This window comes from Carettochelys insculpta, chromosome 1 (assembly GCF_033958435.1).
Source record: "Carettochelys insculpta isolate YL-2023 chromosome 1, ASM3395843v1, whole genome shotgun sequence".
In the NCBI taxonomy this organism is placed as follows: domain Eukaryota; kingdom Metazoa; phylum Chordata; order Testudines; family Carettochelyidae; genus Carettochelys; species Carettochelys insculpta.
The window spans coordinates 2,085,127-2,110,615 of NC_134137.1; the positions used below are offsets into that span (position 1 = coordinate 2,085,127).

General features: G+C 45.7%; 1 protein-coding gene across 1 annotated transcript; it reads left to right on the forward strand.

Annotated features, from left to right (window-relative positions):
- The first annotated feature begins 17,743 nt into the window (after positions 1–17,743).
- LOC142006999 (olfactory receptor 52E2-like) lies at positions 17,744–18,691 on the forward strand. The gene has a single exon (XM_074983510.1). It carries the CDS (start codon positions 17,744–17,746, stop codon positions 18,689–18,691), a length of 948 nt encoding a protein of 315 aa, XP_074839611.1.
- Positions 18,692–25,489: the final 6,798 nt, after the last annotated feature.

The following is a 25,489-nucleotide window of genomic DNA, read 5'->3' on the forward strand; positions in this document are numbered from 1 at the left end:
ATCAGATAAAAAAAGAAAAATTCTTCTCAATCAGTACGTGGAAATCTTTGCCATTGGGTGTTGTGAAAGCCAAAAACTGTAACAAAGGTCCCAATAAGATCTAGATGAGTTCATGAAGGATAGGTCAATCACTGGGGATTAGCCAAGGTGAATGGGATTGATGTCCAATGCCTATGTTTACCCCAGTGGTAACCCATGAGAACCCACTCACTTTCGGGAATCCAGGAGTCCTTGCAAGGTCTCTCTCTCTGCAGAGTTAGTGACAAATGGACCATATACATTAAATATTTAAACCTAGTCAAAGGCAACAAAAATGATTAAGGGTCTGGAGCACAAGACCTATGAGGACAGGCTGAGGGATTTGGGCTTGTTTAGTTTACAGAAGAGAAGACTTAGAGGTGATTTAATAGCAGCCTTCAACTTCCTGAAGGGGAGCTCTGAAGAGGAGGGTGAGAAACTGTTCTCAGTGGTGTCAGATGGCAGAACAAGGAGCAATGGTCAGAAGTTGAAGAGGGGGAGGTGTAGGTTAGATATTAGGAAAACCTACTTCCCCAGGCGGGTGGTGAAGCTTTGGAATGTGTTGCCTAGAGAGGTGGTGGATTCTCCAGCCCTTGAGGTTTTTAAGTCCCACTAGACAAGGTCCTGGCTGGGATGACTTAGTGGGGTTGATCCTGCTTGAAGCAGGGGGCTGGACTAGGTGACCTCCTGAGGTCCCTTCCAGCCCTGTGATTCTGTGACCTTAAAATGACTTGCCACAAAATAACCGAAATGTTAACATGGTGCTACTGACAGGTAATTGCTAACTCTGGGCTAAGAAACTAGAGTTCTTGGGAGCCAAAGAGTCCCCTGGAATCCAGGTAAAAGCTGCCACTGCCTCCAATACTCTGCCCGTGTAAAACATCTCCCTGCCAGCCAGGGGTGGGAAGAGAGAAGTGGAAACGATCCACTGATGGACTGTGGGAAGGGAAGAGAGGAGCAAGTGATGGGTTGGTTATTTTTCATTTTGTTTGGTGTGGGACTTCTCAGCCTGGCTGATGTACCCCCTGTACACTGAACCTTCTAACCTGAATCCCAAGGGAGTGATTGTCTGTGCTTTTATCTTCTAGTTTTCATTGTTACTCTGCAGCACCTAGCAACCAAGTATGCTTTATGACTTTATTTGCACACTGTACCTTTTCTTCTGTTAATAAATCACTTTATAAGGCAATGATCTGATTCCTGTGTCTAGGGGAGGGTCTGTGTATATGCAGGCATAAGACAGAAAAGCCAGCTAACAGACTGCAGCTTAATTTCTTCTTCTTTGTTTTCAAACTCTCTGCCAAGTGAGTGTTAAGAGCTTGGGGTTACCCCACAGGAAGTGTGTCTTCCTGGGCTTTAAGGAGGATTTTTCAATTGGGTGCTGAAAGCTACTTCCCAGCATCAGGGAGTCTGTGACGTTGGGAAGCTTTTAAGCAGAAGCCTACATAGGAAAGGTCTTTTTAAAGTGTCTAAGGTTTCTTAGAGGCCCCACCCTCTACCTCTGAGTGTCAGAGTGGGGATCAGCCTTAACATACCAGCAATAGCGAAGTGGTGACCAAATGAGCTGTGCATAGATTTGTCGCCCCTTTCGTCACCCTGACACACTGCGCTGAGGTCAGGAAATAGTTTAATGTCTCTTTGGCAGTCCAGTTGGTGACTGAGGGAAGGGTCCCAGCAGCATGTGACCATCCAAATCTGAGAGAAGCTCACTCTGAAAGCCAGAGCACAAGCAGAAACCTTTGCTCCCTGCATAAGTTCCTAGAACAGCTTGTCATGTATCTGTCTGGTGCTCACCCCACAGATCATGGGGTTTAGCATGGGGACCACCAAGAGGTACAGGCTGGCCATGAGAACATTGACAGGCAGAGGCACAATCTCACCAAACTGGAGCATGAGAGTAGAGAAGTTAGCTGGAATCCAAAACTTTAACAAGACACAGAGATGGGAGCCAGACATCTTAAAAACCATGAGCTGGGTGTCTTTCGTGGAGAGACTGAAGATGGCCCTGAGGATCTCGATTTAGGACACAAGAGTGAAAAATGTGACCATGCTAATAATAAGTAATGTCAAAGCGAGGTCATAGTAACTACTGATGCAGATATCGGCACAGGCCAGCTTCACCAAGGCCAGGCCTTCACAGTCTGTGTGGGGGATGATGTTTGTTCTGCAATATGGCCACTGACTTGCCAAGATGGAACGCGAAATTGCAAGCAGGCTGCTGTGCAACATCACAGCCTTGCCAGTCTTGGCTACCCTGGGTTTGGTCAGGATGCCGGAGTGTCTCAGGGGATTACAGACGGCCACGTAGCAATCACAAGCCATGGCCATGATAATCCCAGACTCCAGCACTGAAAAGCAGTGAATTAAGCACATCTGAGAGGTGCAGGCACTGAAACTGTAGAATTGACCCAGAAGTTGCTCGTCATTTTGGGAAGGACGGACACCATCAGCAGCAGGCCATCATGCAGAGGGAATAGTGCATTGGTGCATGGAGGCTTGATTCTTTCCCCAGTGAACAGGGTAGTGAAGTGTTCTACAATGGCTGTGGCAGACACGGCACAGAGTGAAGCGGATAACCACACATGGGCTGCCTCCCGACCAGGAACGCCCAGCAGGGTGAAGGTGGAGGGGCTGGTGAAGTCGTGTTGGAATCTGACATGCAGCAGAGGAGAAGGTTTTACACACTGAGGCAGAAGGATGCCTTCTGCATGAACCACACATTCTCTGGCTTCTGTATGTACCCAGGGTCTAGGGAGATAATCACAGTACAAGAGCCTGCAGAGAGAGACAACGTTAATATAGACACAACATAGAACCATCCCAGCCAGGACTTTGTCAAGTCCGCACTTAAAAACCTCTAGGGGCAGAGATTCAAGCACCTCTCTAGGCAACACATTCCAGTGCTTCTCTGACCTCCTGGTGAAACAGTTTTTCCTAATATGCAACCTAGGCTCCACCACTGTACAGTGAGACCATTGCTCCTCACTGGGTCATTTAGAGACCCGCTTCAGGAAGCTGAAGGTTGCTATCAAATTGCCTCTCACTCTTCTCTTCTGCAAGATCAATAACCCCAAACCCCTCAGCCTCTCCTCATAGATCATGTGCTCCAGCCCCCTAATCATTTTAGTTGCCCTCCACTGGACCCGCTCCAATGCATCCACATTCTTTCTGTGCTGGGGGTCCCAGAACTGGCTGCAATACTCCAGATGAGGCCTCACCAGCGCGGAGTAGAAGGGAATAATAACTTCTCTAGATCTGCTGGAAATGCTTCTCCTAACGCACCCTAATATGCCATTAGCCTTCCTGGCTACAAGGGGACACTGTTTACTCATATCCAGCCTCTCATCCACTGTAATCCCCAGGTCCTTTTCTGCTGCACTGCTAACTTAGCTAGTTGGTCCTCAGCCTGTAACAATGCTTGGGATTCTTCTGTCCCAAGTGCAGGACTCAGCACTTGTCCTTGTTGAACCTCATCAGATTTCATTCGGCCCAATCCTCCAATCTATCTAGGTCACTCTGTACTGTATCCCTACCCTCCAACATATCGACCTCTCCCACTAGCTTGGTGTCATTCTCAAATTTGCCAAGGGTGCAATCCAGTCCCTCATCCAGTTCATCAACAAAGATGTTGAACAACCCCAGCCCCAGAACTAATCCCTGGGGCACTCCGCTTTAAACTGACCACCATCCAGATACTGAGCATTGACCACTGCCTGTTGGGCCTGACCCTGCGTTTGCCTTTTCCAGTCTTTTGGGATCTCTCCCGATCTCCATGAATTTCCAGAGTTAATCGCCACCATCTCTGCAATGACATTTACCAGTTCCCTTAGCTCCCTTGGATGCATTAAACCCCACCCATGGATTTGTGTATGTCCAGCTTTTCTAGATTGCCTTAACCTTCTTTCCCCACTGAGGGCTGCCCACCTCATTCCCACACTGCATTGCCTAGTGCAGTAGTCTGGGAGCTGACCTTGTCCATGAAGACAGAGGCAAAAAAGCATTGAGTATTTCAGCTTTTCTTACATCACCTGTCTCTATGTTACCTCTCTCATCCAGTAAGGTCCCCACACCTTCCCTGATAACCCTCTTACTGTTAACATGCCTATAGAAACCCTTCTTGTTACCCTTCACAGTACTTGCTAACTGCAGTTCCAACTGCACTTTCACTTTCCTGGTTACTCCCTTGCATTCTTGAGCAATATATTTATACTCCTCCTTACTCATCTGTCCCAGTTTCCACTTCTTAGATGCATCCTTTTGATTTCCTTGTTAAGCCAAGATGGTTGGTTTGGAAACTGTCATATTTGCAGTCTGGGACAGACCTGAATTTTTAGAATTATAAAAAAGTCATAATCTTCATAGGTAAAAAAATGAGAAAACCATATAAGACATCAACATGGTGGAGTAAAATAAGCACTTCAGATTGGGCTAATTTATTCCTCTGTTCATTCTAATTTTAAAATACTCACAGGACATAATAGAGCAGTAGGCTTAAATTCAAAATACATGGTGGAGATGCTTACTTTTAGTGTGAGACATTACTGTATTATCAAAGTTGAGGTTTTTTGGTTTGTTTGTTTTTATCTGATGTTTGTTCCTTGTCAGGTTTCCAGAAGATCTATGAACTGGCCATGAAATTTTTAAGCAACTAAAGACTTTATTATTTTAATAAATGGTTTGTTAATATTTGTCATCTATTACTAACTTTCATTCACCTGTGGTATACATTTAAATCTGCAACTAGTGATGAAAATGAGCCGATCAGTAAATCATTAACTCATCAGTAGCAGCCAATCAGTAGACTAGATAACTTTTTCTAGGGTGTTCTGCAACAGGGAACTTAGCATTATTAACCAATCATGAGCTCTGTTCTTTAAAACAGTCCATCTTCCTTGTCAGAGTTTGCTGGTGAGACCTTTAGCAGTGTCCGACATTTTTTTTTAGCCTGCAGCATGAGGTAACCCTCTTTCAACATGGAAGGAAAATGTAAATGTAAGTGCAAATATGAAGAAGACAATGGCAAATCACTCTGTCTGATATGCCAGATTTCTTTAGTACCTTTCAAGTGTCCAGACCTCCGGTGCCATTTTAATTCACATTATGCTTACAGCGATTGGGAGTGTCCAATCGGTACTGAACTACGCACTCACAAACAACAAACTTTGAAAAGTCAAAAAGAACAACAGACTGGAGTGTTCCATAAATTTTCTAAGCACTCTCAGCTAGTTACACTTGCCTGGTGCCAAGCGGCTTGTAACATTGCCTGCGCTGAACAAAGTTACAATGAAGGCGAGTTTGTTAAAAATGCCTTGTAGATGTTGTTTCCGTCATGTCTCCAGAAAATGACAATTGGACAAGAATTTCAGACCTTCAGCTGTCCCACCATGCAACTGAACACAGAATATTGGACATAAATGCAGCAATTAAATCACATTTATATTCAGATGATCAGAAATGTGAGTACCTCGGTATCGCACTGGACAAGTCTTGTGATGTACAGGAAAAAGCTCAGTTGGCAATATTTGTATGGACTGTGTCAGAGGATTGTGTAACCAGCAAAGAACTCGTGGATTTCACACCATTAAAGGACGGCCCCCCTGGCATTCATGTGAAAGGAGCACTGATGGAAGTGTTTGTAAAAACAAATCTGCCCTTACCGAAACTTGCAGCAATAGCAACAGCTGGGGCACCGTCTATGACTGGATACGTGAATGGACTTGTTGGGCTATGTGGAGCTGACAACACGTTCCCTGAGTTCTGGATGTTTCACTGCATCATCCATCAGGAGCAACTGGTGTCTAAAAACCTGAATTTAGACCATGTAAAGAAACCTGTGCTAGAAATTGTCAATTATATTCGCGCACATGCTCTTAACAACAGACAATTCAAGGATCTCTTGGCTGAGCTCGAACAAGGTCTTCCAGAAGACCTGCCATTGCACTGTACTGTAAGGTGGCTTTTGAAAGGCAATGTGCTGTTTCATTTCTTCCAACTTGTGGATGCTGTGAAATTGTTCATGGAAGAGAAGCATGAGGAATATCCTGAGCTCGCAGACCCACATTCCATTTTAGATTTAGCATTTCTGGTGGACATGCTGCCCGATCTGAACAGACTCAACCTGGACCTGCAAGAGAAATTAAAAGATGCTGCCTAACCTGGTGAAAAGTGTATTTGCATTTGTCAACAAACTCAAGCTGCTCAAGGCACAACTTCAAAGGCAGGAACTAACATATTTTCCCTCACTGTTAAATGCGGGTTAATAAGCAGATGAAACCTTGAGAAAAAGCACAGCATGGTATGTAACACTGGTCAAAAACTTCAGGATAGTTTGTTGGAAAGATTGTAGGATCTACAATTGAAAAGGCCACAGATTACATTCCTGATCGACCCTTTCACTGCAGAGGGACTGTTTGGAAGCCCTGTTAGTCAGAGATGAAGCAGCTTCTCAGACTGAGATGACTGAACTGCACTGTGTCCAGCTGCATTCAGGTTACTGACGCTCTCCAGCAGGCAGCACAACGTGACCTCGGTCTGACATGGGTGGATTATGGTGGTTATTGTTTGTGATCACTGTATTGCAAAAGCCTCCAGAGCCTCCACTCCAGCTCAGGGCCCCTTGTGCTGGCCACTTCACAGGAGGAAAGGGAGAAACGGCCCCTGCTCCTTCGCGATATCCGTCCAAGGAAGGGAAGCCACAGGCAGTGGTTTACAAAGCCAGGCGGCGGGAGAGAGAGACGTGGGAGTGAGAGCTCTACAGAGGGCTGGGGACACAGGCTTCTGGGTGGTTGGCAGGACCCTGCCCTGGCTGTTCGGGGCAGGGCCTGGCCCCTAACAAGGAGAGCTCACACTTGTGGGAACTAGGCCAGTTGGTCAGAATGGCCATTGAGGGGCGCTTGCAGTAGATACACAGCTGGGAGCACCCAGCTCTCTGTTAGCGCTTGTAGCTCTGCTTTAGTGCTGATCACGTCTCCCTTCTCTGACAGTGCCATGCCTCCTGCCAGTGGAGTCCCATGAGAGCCCCAGGGGCCTGAGGGGAGGGCAGAGGGTGGGGAAAAGAGGGCTGCAGTGGAGGAATGAAGGAACCATCCTGGAGCTGGGACAAGTGGCAGCCCCAAGGGCTGAAGCTCTGGGGTAATGCGGCAGGCTCTGGGCAGAGTTTCAGACAGAACTTTGAAGTCTATAGACACGAGCAGATGAGTTTGGGATAATGGACAGCTGCAGAAAATTTCAATCTTTGAAAACTGCTAATCTACTAGGGTACTTTGAGGGAGTCAATGAGCATGATGACAAATCAGAAAGAACGCACATTAGAAAAAATAATCCCAACTACACATACAAAATACTGGGGAATAATTTAGCTATAACCACTCAAGAAACAGATTTTGGACTCGTGCATAGTTCTCTGAAAACATCCAAACAACGTGCAGTAGCAGTCATAAAACTATGAATCATTAAAAATGGCTAGAGAATAAGAAGATGATTGTTCCTCCCTAAGTGGAGCACTTTTCATTTGTCCTTATTGAACTTCATCCTGTTTACCTCGGACTTTCTCCAGTTTGTCCAGATCATTCTGAATTCTGACCCTATCCTCCAAAGCAGTTTCAACTGCTCCCATATGGTATCATCTACACTCTTGATAAGTGTACTCTTTACGCCAATATCTCAAGCATAAATGAAAATAAGTAACAGAGAGGGAGCAGTGCTAGTCTATAAACTATCAAAACAAAAAAAGCAGTCAAGTAGCACTTTAAAGACTAACAAAATAACTTATTAGGTGACAAGCTTTTGTGGGACAGACCCACTTCTTCAGCTCATAGCCAGACCAGAACAGACTCAACATTTAAGGCACAGAGAACCAAAAACAGTAATCAAGGAGGACAAATCAGAAAAAAAAAATCAAAGTGAGCAGATCAGAGAGCGGGGGCGGCGGGGGGGGAGTCAAGAATTAGATTAAGCCATGTATGCAAACAAGCTCCTATAGTGACCCAGAAAATTCCAATCTTGGTTCAAACTACATGTTAATGTGTTGAATTTGAATATAAAAGGGAGTTCAGCAGCCTCTGTTTGAAGACAGTTGTGAAAATTCCTCTTCAGTAACATGTAAACTTTTAAGTCATTTACAGAATGGCCCACTCCATTAAAATGCTGGCTAACAGGTTTGTGGATCAAGAGTGTTTTTATGTCTGTTTTGTGCCCATTATGTCATTGTCTAAGAGAGTTTGAAGTCTGTCCAATATACAAAGCATCTGGGCATTGTTGGCATATATGTTAGTTGAGGACCATGAGAATGTACCCGTGATTCTGTGAATAACCTGGTTAGGTCCAGTGATGGTATCCCCAGAAAAGATATGTGCACAAAGCTGGCAGAGGGCTTTGTTGCAAGGAAAAGTTCCAGGACTGGTGTTCCTGCGATATAGATTTACCTGTAAGGTTGGGAGAATCCTCATCAGGTTGGGAGGTTGCTGCTGAGAATCCTCATAAGGTTGGGAGGTTGTCTGGAGGAGAGAGCAGGCCTGTCATCTACGGACGTCTGGAGTGTGGCATCCTGATTAAGGGGAGGTTGTAGGTCTTTAATAATTCGTTGCAGTGGTTTGAGTTGGGGGCTGTAGGTGATGACCAGTGGTGTTTTGTTCTTGGCTTTTTTGGGTCTATCTTGGAGTAGCTGGTCTCCGGGCATTCGTCTGGGCCTGTCGATTTGTGTTTTTATTTCTCCTGGTGGGTAATTCAGGTTTATGAATATTTGGTAGAGATCTTGTAGTTTTTGGTCTCTGTCAGTTGGATCAGAGCAAATGTGATTGTACCTAAGGGCTTGACTGTAAACAGTGGATCTAGTTATGTGTGCAGGACGGAAGCTAGAAGGGTGTAAGTAAGTATAGTGATCAGTGGGTTTCTCGTACAGTGTGGTACTGATCAGGCCATACTTGATGTGTACTGCAGTGTCCAGGAAATGTATCTCTTGCATGGAGTAGTCAAGGCATAAATTGATGCTGGGGTGTAGATTGTTAAAGTCTCTGTGGAATTCTTCTAGAGTATCTGTACCATGGGTCTAAATCATAAAGATGTCATCAATGTATCTTAAGTTGAGGAGGGGTAATAGGGGAAAAGAGCCGAGGAATCCTTGTTCCAGGTCAGCCATAAATATATTAGCATATTGTGGAGCCATTTGGGTGCCCATAGCAGTTCCACTAATCTGGAACTATAAATTGTCTCCAAATTGGAAATAATTGTGGGTGAGAACAAAGTTACAGAGGTCAGACACCAGATTGGCTGTGTTGACATCAGGGATGGTATTCCTGATTGCTTGTAATCCGTCTTTGTGTGGAATATTAGAGCACAGAGCCTCTTCATCAATAATTGCAAGGATGTCAGGAACTTTTCCGATGATTTGTAATTTCCTAAGGAAGTGGGTGGTATCTCGCAGGTAGCTGAAAGTGTTGGTGGCATAGGGTTTGAGGAGGGAGTCAACTTAACTGGATAGTCCGGTGGGGAGGGTGCCAATGCCTGAAATGATAGGGTGTCTGGGGTTTCCAGGTTTGTGGAGTTTGGGAAGTAAATAGAATAATCCAGGCTGGTGACCTTCCTGTAAACACCATCCTGACCACCACAGATGTAGAAACCCTTTACACCAACATCCCACATGAAGATAGACTTCAAACTGTTGGGAACATTAACCCAGATGAGACTGAGTCACAAATGGTGGCAGAGCTTTGTGACTTTGTGCTCACCCACAACTATTTCAGATTTGAGGGCAATTTATACCTTCAAATCAGTGACGCTGCTATGGGCATCCACATTGCCCCATAGTATACCAAGATTTTTATGACTGACCTGGAACAATGCCTCCTCAGTTCTCGTCCCCTAGCGCCCCTCCTCTATTCACTCTACATTGATGACATCTTCATAAAATCATAGAATCACAGGACTGGAAGGGACCCCAGGAGGTCATCTAGTCCAGTACCCTGCATCAAGCAGGATCAAACCCCAATAAGTCATCCCAGACAGGACCTTGTCAAGCTGGGACATAAAAAACTGGAGGGATGGAGAATCCACCACCTGTCTAGGCAACGCATTCCGGTGCTTCACCACCCTCCTGGTGAAGTAGTTTTTTCCTAATATCTAACCTACACCTCTCCCTCTTCAACTTCAGACCACTACTCCTTGTTCTGCCATCTGACACCACTGAGACAAGTTTCTCACAATCCTCGTTAGAGCTCCCCTTCAGGAAGTTGAAGGCTACTATTAAAGAGCCCTTAAGTCTCCCCTTCCGTAAACTAAACAAGCCGAAATCCCTCAACCTATCCTCATAGGTCTTGTACTCCAGCCCCTTGATCATTTTTGTTGCCTTCCACAGAACCTGCTCCAGCACATCCACATCCTTTTTGTAGTGGGGTGTAGAGTCCTGCACCTGGGACGGAAGAATCCCAAACATTGTTATAGGCTGGGGACCAACTGGCTCAGCAGCAGAATGACAGAAAGATACTTAAGGGTTATGGTGGATGAAAGGCTTGATATGAGTAAACAGTCCAGGTCACTCTGGATTCTCTCTCTACTCTCCAACATATCTACCGCTCCCCCTAGTTTTGTGTCATATGCAAACTTGCTGAGGGTGCAATCCAGTCCCTCATCCAGGTAATTTATAAAGACATTGAACAACAACCGACCCAGAACCAAGCCTTGCGACACTCTGCTTGAAACAGACCTCCATCCAGATATTGAGCCATTGACAACTACCCATTGGGCCTGACCATCAAGCCAGCTTTCTATCCATCTTATAGTCCAGGGATCCAATCCATATTCCTTAACTTATGGGCAAGAATGTTGTGGGAGACTGTATCAAAAGCTTTGCTGAAGTCAAGGTATATCACTTCCACCGACTTCCCCATGTCCACAGAGCCTGTTACCTCGTCATAGAAGCTAATCATGTTGGTCAGGCAGGACTTGCCCTTGGTGAATCCATGTTGCCTACTTTTGACCACTTTCCCCTCTTCCAAGTGCTTCAAAATGGATTTCTTGAGAATCACCTTCATTATTTTCCCAGGACTTGAGGTAAGGCTTGTTGTCAGATGCTCCAGCGTGGTGCTCTGCTCTCTCCAATGTTGGTATCACTTGGCTGCGTGCGTGTGTTCCCTCTGTGCGTTGCCCCAGCTCTGCAGATAGCTGACAGAGCAGACCCGAAGAGAACCCCCAATGACCACAGAATCTAGTAAGGTGCAAAGGCACGTCGGCCAGGTTTATTGCCGTATTGGACACAATAGTAGTTCCCTGTAGACTTCTTAGTCTAAGTCAGGGCATACTACAAATACGCACCCACGATCAATGGACTCGGCTCAGTCAGTGGCAGGACTTTCCACTGCCCCCTTGGCCGGACCCAGACCACACCCTAGGGGTACATTCTTATACACAGGTACAAACAATTTACACATCACTCTTGACATATTGAGGTACAACCCTTCTACGTAGTCAGGTGCTGCCTCTCACCTTGTACATCTTGGTTCGAACAAAACAACTCTATCTATCATATTATCCTTTTGCCCCTGTCATTCGGATGGGTCGGCCTGTTCTTTCTTATCTGTGGAATGTTCCAGGGTAGGGTGTTCTGTTAGCAAAGTCTTGACCATTACTTTAGCTCAGGCCTAAGGCCTTATACTGGGCCTGTACTTACTACAAGGCTGTCTGGTCTATAGTTCCCTGGATTGTCCTTCTTTCCTTTTTTAAAGATGGGCACCATGTTTGCCTTCTTCCAGTTATCCAGGATCTCTCCTGATCTCCAACAGTCTTCAAAGATAATGGCCAAAGGTTCAGCAATGACATCTGTCAATTTCCTCAGTACCCTCGGGTGCATTAAATCCTGACCCATGGATTTGTGTACATCTAGTTTTTCTAGATAGCTCAGAACTAACAGGCAGGTAGTCCATTGTCTCCGATGATGATGTCTTGAGCTTGCACAGGTTCATCAGTTGTGGACTCTCAAGTGGCTGAGGAGACCAAGCTTTGAACGGCATGGGCTTTCACAGTGGGGGCAGGGGAATTGTCCTGGCTCTGTCGGTGAGGCTGCTGCTGTTTCTTTCTTCCTCTCACGAGCATCAATGAGGCGTACGCGTCGCTGGTCTTCAAAGTTGCCATAAGCCTGTCATACAACAGCACGCCAGCCTGTTCAGTCTTTTGCATGCTACTCTAGCTGATCTCGTATTAAATCAGCATGAGCAATGTTGGCCTTCACACAGTCCTGGACAGAGCAGGAACCACTAGCATTGAAGTCATGATTCTGAAAGCCCAGCTTCTCTGGACAGGGCACATCATGCGAATGGAGGAGTCAAGAATCCCTTAGCAACTCTTCTACGGTGAACTCTCCCAGGGCAAAAGGAATCAAGGTAGGCCTCGCAAGAGATATAAAGACTGTGTGAAGGCCAACATTGAATTGTGGCCATTGGCTGGGGAAACCACTTTTTCCAAGGCCAGTGGCAGTCAGCCAGTAGCTCAGTTTTTCTTGCATGATTTCTACTAATTTATTATACATTCATAAATATAAATCACAGCATTCATCCTTGATAAAGTATTTATTGTAGATAACCATCATTCCTGTCTCTACCACTTGTTCTGTTTCCTTTCCGCTTGATTACTCATCTTCTTTTCCACCAACTCTTTGCATCACATCAATGCTGGGTCACTCCAGTGTGTCACCTGGAACTGAGATACTGTAGAGCCTTCTGTATCACCAGACCAAGTTCCCTCTTGAAGTGTGATGTTACAAGCTGCAAAGACCCCCAAGTGTGCCTCAGACCAACATCTGCAATCAGGAACCCACCGCATTTGTGTTCATGAATCCTCTGTCCAGTAACTGCATGGACCCAAAGTGGAAAGACTACAGCCAAAATACTCCCAGCTCCCCAGCCTATGACACCAGAACTGCACACACCACCCTTTCCTGGTGAAAACCCAGCCTGTATGGATTTCTTACCCAGTGCACAGTATCTACAAGGGAAAGCCCATTTGCACCATGCCTTTTAAGAGCTGAGATTTATCCCCTTTGCTATTCAAACAAAACACAGTGTGTTTATATATATATATATATATATATATATATATATATATATATATATATATATATAGAATGCCATAAATACTCTTTTTCTGTATATATATATATATATATATATATATATGTGAAGCTTTATGAGTTACAGAAAAAGAGTATTTATGGCATTATATTAACATATAAATTTTATATATATATATATATGTGCAGTGTGTCTTTCTGCAGTGAATCATGAAATTTATTAGTATAATATTGTTTTATAGAATGAGATACTGAGAATGTCCCATTACAGTGATACTTTTGCAGCGGTAGTCATAGTGAAGACATCTGCTGCTTAAACATGTCACTGTTGTATATAGCTGTGTGTACACGTGCACGCTACTTCGAAGTAGCGGCACTAACTTCGAAATAGCGCCCATCGCGGCTACACGCGTCGGGCGTTATTTTGAAGTTAACTTCGACGTTAGGCGGCGAGACATCGAAGTCGCTAACCTCATGAGGGGATTGGAATAGCGCCCTACTTCGACGTTCAACCTCGAAGTAGGGACCGTGTAGACGATCCGCGTCTCGCAATGTCGAAATTGCCGGGTCCTCCATGGCGGCCATCAGCTGGGGGGTTGAGAGATGCTCTCTCTCCAGCCCCTGCGGGGCTCTATGGTCACCGTGGGCAGCAGCCCTTAGCCCAGGGCTTCTGGCTGCTGCTGCGGCAGCTGGGGATCCATGCTGCAGGCACAGGGTGTGCAACCAGTTGTCAGCTCTGTGTATCTTGTGTTGTTTAGTGCAACTGTGTCGGGGAGGGGCCCTTTAAGGGAGCGGCTTGCTGCTGAGTCCACCCTGTGACCCTATCTGCAGCTGTGCCTGGCACCCTTATTTCGATGTGTGCTACTTTGGCGTGTAGACGTTCCCTCACAGCACCTATTTCGATGTGGTGCCGCGCAACGTCGAAGTTGAACATCGACGTTGCCAGCCCTGGAGGACGTGTAGACGTTATTAATCGAAATAGCCTATTTCGATGTTGGCTTCACGTGTAGACGTATCCTATGAGTCCTGTGCCACTGTTAGCTGCTTAAAGAAAAATTTATGTGTTAATCTCCTGGCTTTTAGTATTGTTGCCCACAAACATGTTTGGCTCAGGGCCAACAAAAGATTATCTGGCACTGAAGACAAAAGCTTAATCTTGACAAAGTTGATTGAGTTCCATAACTACCTGCATGAGGAAGAGGGCTGGTTGTGTGTGTTAGGAGGGAAAGAAAAGGGATAGAGAGTTTGGTGATGGTGTGGTCTGGGACTCCAATATACAGAAGTTCAGGTGCAGGATTCCCCCAGCTCTCTAAACAGAGAGATCGCCTGCCTAGGTTTCTAAAATCAAAGTCATCGCTAACCGTAGGGGCTGCTGTAAGGAATCTGAGAAGGGTTTGAAGAAATCACTGCAAAAGAGGCATGGAGCAGTTTGTGAAACTGGGAGCAGTTAGAGAGTAAAATTAGTCACAGAGAGGTCACCATGTTAGTCTGTATCTTCACAGAACAAAGAAGCGGTCGTGTAGCACTTTAAAGACGAGCAAAATCATTGATTCAGTGATGAGCTGCCCCACACAAGCCGCATCTAATAAATTAGTTTGTTAGACTTTAAAGTGCTCCAGGACTGCAGAGAACGTAGAAGAGTGTGTGTGTGTGTGTGTGTGTGTTTGTGTGTGCGCGCACCTTCTAATACCAGCTGTACAACCTCCCAGTACCAACAGACAGGACATGAGGATTACACTCTGTCAGGGGTCAGCAACCTTTCCGAGGCAGAGTGCTGACACTTGACCTTTGGATCTCTGGGTAGAGTCTGAGCGCCAGTGATGCTTTTTGAAGTCCCTTATAGGCCTACTTGTAACACCTTCACCACTACATAAATGACAGTGCAGAGCTTTGCCGTTTGGGTGGTGGTTGGCAGTAAAAGCTGGTGTTTTGTTAATCCACAGGCCACATGGCTTTGAGCAAGCTCCTGTCTGCATGGGGGAGGAGGGGCAGGGCTGAACTTCTGTGTCACATTCTGGAGTCCCAGAGAAGAGACATCACGAAAGCTTTCAAGTTTCTAAAAGATTATTGGAAGGAGGTGGAAAAAAACATTTTCTCCTTAACCTCCCTTGATAGGACAAGAGAAAATGGCCTTAAACTGCAACAAGGCAGGTTTAGGTGGAACATTAGAAAAAAAAATGTTTTTAACTATCATGGTGGTTAATCATGCAAACAAATTAATTTAGGTTGTGGAATTTCCCTCACTGGAGGATTTTAAGTGCAGTTTAGACAAACATCTCTTGAGATCCCTTCCAGTTCTGTGATTCTAGGGTAGAAATGTTAGATTTTTATGAAGGTTATTTCATTGTTAATTCTACTCATGAACAGGGACTGTCATTCTCTCTGTGATCTTGGCCAACTCACTTCTCCTTTTCACTCCATTTATTAATCTGCATAAAGGAGACAAGTTTTTAATGGCTTTCCTTGGAAGATGTTTTCAAAATCCTTCAGTGAAAGCTGCTGCACCATGTGATGATAGTTACTGATGAGAACTGCTGATCTCTGATCCCCTAGTAAAAGTCCCATTGGCCTGCAGAAAATGACAGTGTCTAACCTTAGTCATCCTTCTGTACACCTCCTGCCTACCCATCCACCTTGGACATTTAAAGAGTACCAGAAGCTACGGACACCTTGGCATTATGCCTTGTTTTCTTAGTACTCAACTATAATTTTAAAACATAATCAAATGCACAGAACAGCCAATTCCCCTGTGGCTCAGCACAGGCCCAAGAGTTCTCATCTCCCTTTGGGAAGGTGCATTAATTGCTGTTTACTCCTAAAGCTGGATGAAGAGCAAAGAAGTGCAGACACACTTGTCTCCAGCCTGGTTCCATCCAGATGCTGTTTTTCCCCTAGAGGCTGAGTGATCCCCGTGGGTTCTGCACAGAGCTGTACTATAAATGGTTCACATCCTGAGTCGGCTTTTGGGGAGGGATGCTGCTGGAGACGCTGGGCTGAGAAAGATGTGGGACACGGCTGCCTGAGGGGGAATCCCAGGGAAGGCACTTACAGCTCAGAATTCACAGGTACCCGTCTCTTGCTGAGGAGCTCACCTGATCTATAAAGCCAGTGCAGTGTGGCCATGTTAGGGAGCAGCCTAAGTTTGTGGTTCCCTCTGCTCTGCACAGACACTAAACATACGAGGGCCCTTGCCATAGTGGTTAAATTCGCTCCAGTAACACTGGTCTTAGTGCCATCCTTTTCTGTGCACCCCCACTCATTCCTAAAGGTGTCCTCTATCCCCGCAGTGGCTGCATTTCAGCGGCACAGGGAATCCTTCAGTGTGAAGGCTGTTGGCAGATGTACAGTATGAGGCTGTACAACGCTCCAGTAGAAGCCAATCACTGCAGAACAGAGCAGAAGAATGTCTCCTTGTGTCTTGCTTACAAAACTGCTGAAATGGACCAGAATGAAAATTGTTTTTCCCCCAACTTAGTTGCACTCTCGACTCCCATTTATCTTGTGCAGCACTATGACACTTCAATCTTTTTCCTCCCTAGACAGTCCTTGTCCACTTTGTACGTGTGCCAATGATTCTTCCCTCCTAATACTTATTTTTAATAAATTCCATGCCAGGTTTTCCATTTTTTCCTGATTTTGTTCAAACATTTCTTTGAAACACCCTCTATATTTTAATAGTTTATATTTAAAACTACCCTCCTTTTGCTTCTCTTTGTTTGTTTTTGGCTCCGCTGAAGAGAGATTGAGAACTGTCTCTAATACATGGTCATGCACTGCTGTTTGTGAGCCTTAGGTCTGTCAAGAATGGAATTTTCCCTGAAGTCATTAACATCCCTTGTCAGTTTTTATAACTTCGGATACTTACTGTTTGCTGTTTATTTTCCCTTTACCTCGTGTGTAATATATTGGTTTCCTCTCCCTCTCCTGCTACACATTTGCTATCTGACCTTTGCCACAAATTGTTTTTTAACAAAAGTGTCTTGTCCACTGGAATGCTGCCACTTCCAGGCTTTATTTGCTTCTCCGCTGTCATGTGATCCCCTTGTCGTTTCTTCTGTGTGCTAAACAATCCCAGACTTTTCACCCAGTTGAGGTATGGCAGCCTTCCCTATTCTCAAACCATGTCTGAGAAGTTCCCTTTCTATCGTCTATATCCTTTGCAGAGACTGGGTGACCAAAACTAATCCCATCTCCAGGGAAGATTGTACTCCACCCCACTCCCTGCCCATCCAAACATGGTCTTTCTTTTAGCCACTGCTGTGAATGAGTTGGTGCTTCTGAGGTGCTATAGTAGTTACAGTGTTTTCCCTCATGTGTGTTTCCTGATGGTGCCTTTTAAGATTTGCAGCACCATGAGGTATAGAAATTGTACCAAAAGTTAGGTCTGTAAGTAGGTAATTTTAATTTGTAGGGCCTTATGTTCATACTCCATTTCTCTAAAAAATGAAAATATCATTTCTGATTTGTGAAGAGTGACCTATCAGCTTCATCATGAGAAGAGCTTCCTTCAGTGCATGCAGTGTTTCACGTTAACATTATCTGTTCTTCCAGGCATTTGTACTCTGATCATTATCCTAAATCTTAGGCACTCAGAGGAAGACAGCAAGCTCACGGCACATGTGGGAGACATGATTCTGCATCGTATTTGGAAACCTTCTTCCTTTCTCCATGTCAGATTCTAACACAACCTACTTCTCCAATCCATCCCACTTCATCCTGCTGGGCATTCCTGGTCTGGAGGCAGCCTATGCCTGGATCTCCATCCCCTTCTGCGCCATGTACGCAATTACTCTCTTGGGGAATTTCATCATCTTGTTCATTGTGAAGACAGAGCAGAGCCTCCATGAGCCCATGTACTATTTCCTCTGCATGTTGGCCTTCACCGACCTGGTCCTGTCCACATCTACCATTCCCAAAATGCTTGGCATCTTCTGGTTCAATTCCAGGGAGATTGGTTTCAATGCCTGCCTCGCCCAGCTGTACTTTATTCATTCTTTTTCAGTGATCGAATCTGGGATCTTTGTGGCCATGGCTTTGGATCGCTATGTGGCCATCTGCCGTCCCCTGAGACATTCTGCTATCCTGAATAACCACATGGTGGCAAAGATCAGCCTGGCTGTAATGTTGCGCGGTGGAATCCTTGCATTGCCCTACCCCTTCCTGGCGAGGCATCGGTCATATTGCAGAACCAACATCATCCCCTACACACAGTGTGAACACATGGATGTGGTGAGGCTGGCCTGCGGTGACATCCGCACCAGTAGTTACTATGGCCTCTTCGAGATAATCTGCACGACTGGTCTGGATGCATTCTTTATTTCTGTGTCCTATCTACAGATCCTCAGGGCCATCTTCCGCCTCCCCACAAAGGAAGCTCGGCTCAAGACCTTTGGGACCTGCACTTCCCACATCTGTGTCATCTTAGCATTTTACATTCCAACTCTCTTTGCCTCCCTCACAGCTCGCTTTGGTGACAATATACCCCTGCATGTCTACATCCTTATTGCTAACATTTACCTCCTGGTGCCCCCCATGCTAAACCCCATCATCTACGGGGTGAGGACCAAACAGATCTGGGACAGGCTGCTCCGGCTTGTTACTCAGAAAGGCACTTAGAAGTTTATGCTAATACTGTGCTTCACAGACAGAGATGAGATTTCTGGGGACAAGAGAGTTTGTCTGCACAGTCTGTGTTCAGCTGAGTAATTTATAGGGCTGTCAGCCTTAAATTGTACATCTCCTTGTAAGGGGACACCAGAGGGCTTCCCTCCTGCTCTGCCTTTTGTCCAAAGGCCTAGCCTCTCCTCCTGTGCAGACTCAGGCCTTTCTCTGATGTTTCTTCCACATTTCCTTCCCTAGCTGAGCCCCTCAGCAGTCCAACTTCCCTCTCCTAAAGACCTCCAAGCTTGCTTCAGATTCTCGTCCTCAGGTAGGGATCAACTATCACATAGCTATGTTCGTGGCCAGCCACTGCATGGACCCAAAGTGGAAAGTCTCTCTATCCTATGACCCTAGAGCAGCGCTCACTATCCTCACCTGTTCAAAACCCAACCCGTATGAATTGATTACCCAGTGGACAGCTTCAAAGAAAGTGGATGTGCACCATCTCTTTTTTTCATGAGCTGAGATTTATCCCCTTTGCACTTCACAGGTCTGGAAGGGACCTCAGGAGGTCATCTAGTCCAGCCCCCTGCTTCAAGCAGGATCAGCCCCCACTAAGTCATCCCAGCCAGGACCTTGTGCAGCTGGGACTTAAAAACCAGGACTTCAAACAACACAAAGGCTACGTCTACACGTGAAGCCTACATCGAAGTAACCTATTTCGATGTGGCGACATCGAAATAGGCTATTTCGATGAATAACGTCTACACGTCCTCCAGGGCTGGCAACGTCGATGTTCAACATCGACGTTGCGCAGCACCACATCGAAATAGGCGCAGCGAGGGAACGTCTACACGCCACAGTAGCACACATCGAAATAAGGGTGCCAGGCACACCTGCAGACAGGGTCACACAGCGGACTCAACAGCCAGATGCTCCCTTAAAGGGCCCCTCCCAGACACACTTGCACTAAACATCACAAGATCCACAGAGCCGACAACGAGTTGCAGACCCTGTGCATGCAGCATGAATCCCCCGCTGCAGCAGCAGCAGCCAGAAGCCCTGGGCTAAGGGCTGCTGCCCACGGTGACCGTAGAGCCCCGCACGGGCTGCAGAGACAGCGTCTCTCAACCCCCCAGCTGATGGCTGTCATGGAGGACCCCACAATTTCGACGTTGCGGGACGCGGATCGTCTACACGGTCCCTACTTCGACGTTGAACGTCGAAGTAGGGCGCTATTCCGATCCCCTCATGAGGTTAGCGACTTCGGCGTCTCGCCGCCTAACGTCAAAGTTAACTTCGAAATAGCGCCCGACGCGTGTAGCCGCGACGGGCGATATTTCGAAGTTAGTGCCGCTACTTCGAAGTAGCGTGCACATGTAGACACAGCTAAAGTGTGTTAAGTAACATATAGAAATATAATAGTTTGGTTAGCTACAGAAAGAGAATTTTAATTGATTACATGTAACAGCAAACAGATCAAAGTAGATGACCACAAAAAAAAAAAGAAAAAACTGCAACATAAGTGTAACTTACTAGTTTGGATCTGAATGATGCAGCTTCTTACCCAATTAGCTACCACAAGCAGGTTAGTGTTTTCAGTCAGACCGACCCTCCCCATCCACACCCACCCTCTCCCTGTTATTGTTGTGCCTTTGGTACTTTCTGGTGTGGTGTAGGAAGAGTAAAGAACCTCCCTTTTTACATCTTCTTCCAAGTTCCTGGAAACCCCTTTGCTGCAACCTGTGCCAACAATTTCCCATTCTGCATGGCTGTCTAGGAGAGGTTTCTATTGCACACGGTTCCTGGGATAATCTTTGGGCTGGTAAGAATGTCTTTGAGGATCTGTCAATTTTCTTCACACGTAATTTATAGCCTAACAGTGTTCTTTACAGATTAAGACAAAGAGAATAACGACTTGCAGGGCTAGAACTGTGCCACCGCCAGGTTGGGTTACCATACTTGAACTTTCAAAAAAAAGGACACCCCTGAGAGGCCATGTGTCTGCGTCAGTATCTATCTACCAGCTCTCTATTACACTTATATACAAGGTGCACTGGCAGAAGTAAGAAATGTAAGGAGGGAACAGTTCTGCTCCTTGGAGAACTTTTTAGCTTATACACCACCCCTGGTTTATTTATTTATTTATTTTTGTTGGCTGCTGAAAGCACCTGATTCTGTGCTCCCGCTCCCTGTACCTAGCAGCCTGCCTGAGCTCTGGCACAGGGCTCTCTCTGTTTTTTCATACCTGTGCAGAATGAATGGCCGTAGGAGCACCAGTGTGGTGTGGATGTGCAGCATGGGATCTCCACATTGGTGCATGTAAGAAAATGACTTTTGCACCTAGACGATCTCTGACAAAGACTGAGCCCGAAGGGTTTGGAGTGCGGGAGGAGGCTCAGGGTTCATGTGTTATGGACTCTGGTAAGGGCTCTGGGATAGGGCTGGGGATGAGGTGCTTGAGAAACAGGATAAAGCGGCAGGCTGGGACCAAGGGGTCTGGAAAGCAGGAGCATCTCAAGGGTAGGAGACTGGGGTGGGGGTGGGGTCTGGGCAGAAGTTAGAGCATGGGTGGGGGCACAGGGTGGGGGTTTGGGATGGAGGAGGGAACTTGGGTGTTCTAGCCAGCTCAGGCCCAGGACAGGAGATTGGGGTGCAGGGTGCTTACCTGGGGCAATTCCCATTTGGTCATGGGGGAACACGTGGCTCCTGCTGCTGTCTCCCTCAGTCATCTCTCTCCAGGTTTTACACATATTATCTACCATTCTTCCTGGGCATTTACTGGCAACAGAATTAGTAGAGACAAAGTCATCATTCCCAGGGTTCTTATAGAAATGATCTATAATGTTCAAATATGAAGAAGTGCACAGAGTAGCCAATTCAACTTTGGCTCAGCACAGAGACTGAATGTTCACATCTTATTATCATCATCATCATCAACAATAACCGTGGGCTGTGCTCCCATTGGTGTCTGATGCCTCCCTCACTATTTACTTCCGTCGTTCCCTGTCCAGTGTGGAGGGGCTTAGTTTCTGTAGACTAGCTCGGCACCAATCTACTATATCATCTATCCGTTCTGTGGGGTCTGCTTTTCCTATTTGAACCATCCATTATGCTGTTCACATCTGCCATTGGGAAAGTCCCTTTTTACGGTGGAAGATGGGTAAAGAATAAGGCTTGTTTCCAGCCTGTTTACCTTTAAAAGCCACTTCTCCCCTAGAGGCTGAACAAACCCCACTGAGACTGCACAGAGCTATGTCATAACCAGAGGAAACCCCTATTCTGGTACTCAGCATAGGATGCTTCGGGAGATAGTGGGGTGAGGGAGGTGTGGACCCTGGCTACCAGCAGAAGATTCCCTGGGAAGATCACTTCCAGCTCAGAGATAGTATGTACCCCACATATTTAGCCCCATTATTTTTGGGTGAATAAGACCTCATCTACAACATCACGTTGTAGAATCTTAGAGATGGGGGTGTGGAGGGAAATGAGGGTTAGTCAGTCTGATCCCATGCCAGTATGCAACCTGTGCTCTGTGTGAGCCATCCAGAGTAAATGGATGTCCTGCTTCATTTCTACTTATGCTACATTGATGACATCTTCATCATCTGGACCCATGGGAAGGAGACTCTGGAGGAATTCCACTAGGACTTCAACAACTTTCACCCCAACATCAACCTCAGCCTGGAACAGTCCACACAGGAGATCCACTTCCTGGACACCAGGGTGCTACTACACGATGGCCACATCAATACCACCCTGTACCATAAACCTACTGACCGCTACGCCTACCTTCATGCCTCCAGCTTCCATCCTAGACACACCACACGATCCATTGTCTACAGCCAAGCACTAAGATATAACCACATTTGCTCCAACCCCTCCGACAGAGACAAACACCTACAGGATCTCTACCAAGCATTCTTGAAACTGCAATACCCACCTGAGGAAGTGAAAAAACAGATCAACAGAGCCAGACGTGTGCCACGAAGCCTTTTACTACAGGACAAGCCCAAGAGAGAAACCAACAGAACACCACTAGCCATCACCTACAGTCCTCAGCTAAAACCTCTACAGCGCATCATCAGGGATTTACAACCCATCCTGGACAATGATCCCCCACTTTCACAGGCCTTGGGAGGCATACCAGTCCTTGCCAACAGACAACCTGCCAACCTGAAGCAAATCCTAACCAGCAACTATACACCGCAACACACTCACTCTATCTCAGGGACCCATCCATGCAACAAACCTCGTTGCCAGCTCTGCCCACATATCTACACCAGCAACACCATTACAGGACTTAACCAGATCAGCCACACCATCGTGGGTTCATTCAGCTGCACATCTACCAATATAATTTATGCCATCATGTGCCAGCAATGCCCCTCTGCTATATACATGGGACAAACTGGACAGTCTCTACGTAAAAGAACAAATGCACACAAATCAGATATCACAAATGGCAATATACAAAAACCCGTAGGAGAGCACTTCAATCTCCCAGGCCACACAGTAGCAGACTTAAAAGTAGCTATCCTACAGCAAAGAAATTTCAGGACCAGACTCCAAAGAGAAATTGCTGAGCTACAATTCATCTGCAAATTCGACGCCTTCAGCTCTGGCTTAAACAAAGACTGCGAATGGCTGGCTAAATACAGAAGCAGCTTCCCCTCCCTTGGTGTTCACACCTCCAGATCAACTGCTGGTAGTAAGCCTCACCCTTGCTGACTGAGCTAACCTTGTTATCCCCACCCTTGCTCTGGCTTATTTATACCTGGCCCTGCAGATTTCCAAGACCAGCACCTGAAGAAGTGAGTCTGTGCTCATGAAAGCTCATGCTCAAAACTTTTCTGTTAGTCTATAAGGTGCCACAGGAACCTTCGTTGCTGTTACAGATCCCTCCGATAACCGTGGGCTCTGCTCCTATTGGTGTCCGATGCCTTCCTCAGGCAGGGAGGCTCCATCAGACACCAATGGGAGCAGGCTACCTCTCCGACACTGCTTCATTTGGAAAACCACCATAAAGGAGCCTCTATGACCTGTCAAGGCATCTGTTCCATTCTGCTCCTGTTCTTTCATTTAGCAAGTTTGTCTTGAGACTTAACCTAAATCTGCTATTTTGGGATTTGAGGCCACTTTATCTTCCCCTGAACCCTGCATTAGGATGTAACAATGTGCCTCTGTCTTTCTTAAGGCAGCCATTCAAATATTTGAAGACCTCTATTATATCTCCCCTTAATCTCCCTTTTCCCACCTAAAACCAACTAGTTATTTTGCTCCCTCATGTGGTTTTCATTCCATTCCTTGGAGCATCTTTACCTTTCACCCTCAGATCCTTTTTATTTTCTCTACCACTGTTCTATACAGACTAATGAAGAAATGACACAGTACTCTACCTGAGGCCTGACCAGATCCAAGCAATGTGGTACTCTCACCTACCATGCTCTGGGTTTACTAAAACAACCTAACTGAATATGTATGACCTGAAACAGAAAAGAATAATTTATACTCTGTATGGATGCTGCTGTATGAATGCCCAGATTAAAACACATGAGGGGAAAAACACAATCCTACCTTTGACTGAGATACTGCCTCCAGAGGAGGTGGTGTACTTATGGTGACAGAAGATCTCTTGGCATCTTTGTAGGTAGAGCCTATACTGAATATCCACAACAACACCACTGCAACATTTCAAGTGTAGACATGTCCTCAAGCAGATCTCCTAGATAAGTATCCCGTCTGGATCTGCAGACATGGGGAGTTGGAGAAGCCTTCACTTTCCTTGGCAGGGTGTCCCGGTGGTTAAACACCCTCATTGCTACACGTTTGGCCCTTATTTACAGATGGAATTCATCTGGCTTCAGCTTCCAGTCACTGGATTTTGCTCATCTTTCACCTTTAGAGTCTGCCTGGCATTTTTTCTTTGTCCCAAGAAAATAATGTTGCATTTAACTGTATTATAACATTTTGATTCAAATTGGCCCAGTTCATCATACAATCCAAATTAATCTATGGTCTGCCCTGGTCTCCTTATTTAAACATTCTGCCAATCTTTGCACCATCCATACATATTATTGGCAGTGGTTACTCTTTGCTTCCTGATCTTTCAGAAAATACTGAATAGCATTGAGCCTACAACTGATTCGTGTAGATTCCCACTGGAACTAGAAAATTGCTGACTGACAACAGCTTTCTGAGAACTTTTACTTTTTATTGAGAACCATCAGAACTTTTTGGATCATTATGTGTGTTCCATAAGGAATTTATACAGTGTACATTTTTAATCTGATTTTTCCCCTATTAAGTGAAAAGCCTCAGAGAAATCAAACTAGATTGCCTGTGCCTGTGTGTATTTCCATTATCAATCAATGGATGAAATTGGATTTATATGACAAGACAAGAATTCAATAAACCATGCTTCTTAAAGACTTCCAATTTTCATTTCCATTTCTCTGTCTTAATGTTTCCTCCCAGTCTAGCTTTGTGATCATTTGACTCACTTTCAGGAAATTAGCTCTTTTGAAGTCATAGGTGTAAATATTGCTGGTTGGGAACTGATCTCTCTATTTCCATTTGAATGTAATCAGTTCCATTCTTTTAATTTTGTCTCCTCTATCATATGCCCCCTCTTTGTCTCTTCTCTAAACTAAAGGGTCTGTGACAGCCCAGAAGCTTCTCTCTTCTCACAGCTAACCCTGAAAAGGCACCACTGCTGTAACTGAAGAAGGGTCTCCATAGCTGCTATCGCTTATGTCAGGTCTTATTTATTGAAGGGTGTTGAAGTCGGAAAGTTTATTCCAGCTCATATGT

Coding starts and splice junctions, on each gene's coding strand:
- LOC142006999 (XM_074983510.1), top strand. CDS start 17,744: ATGTCAGATTCTAACACAACCTACTTCTCCAATCCATCCCACTTCATC.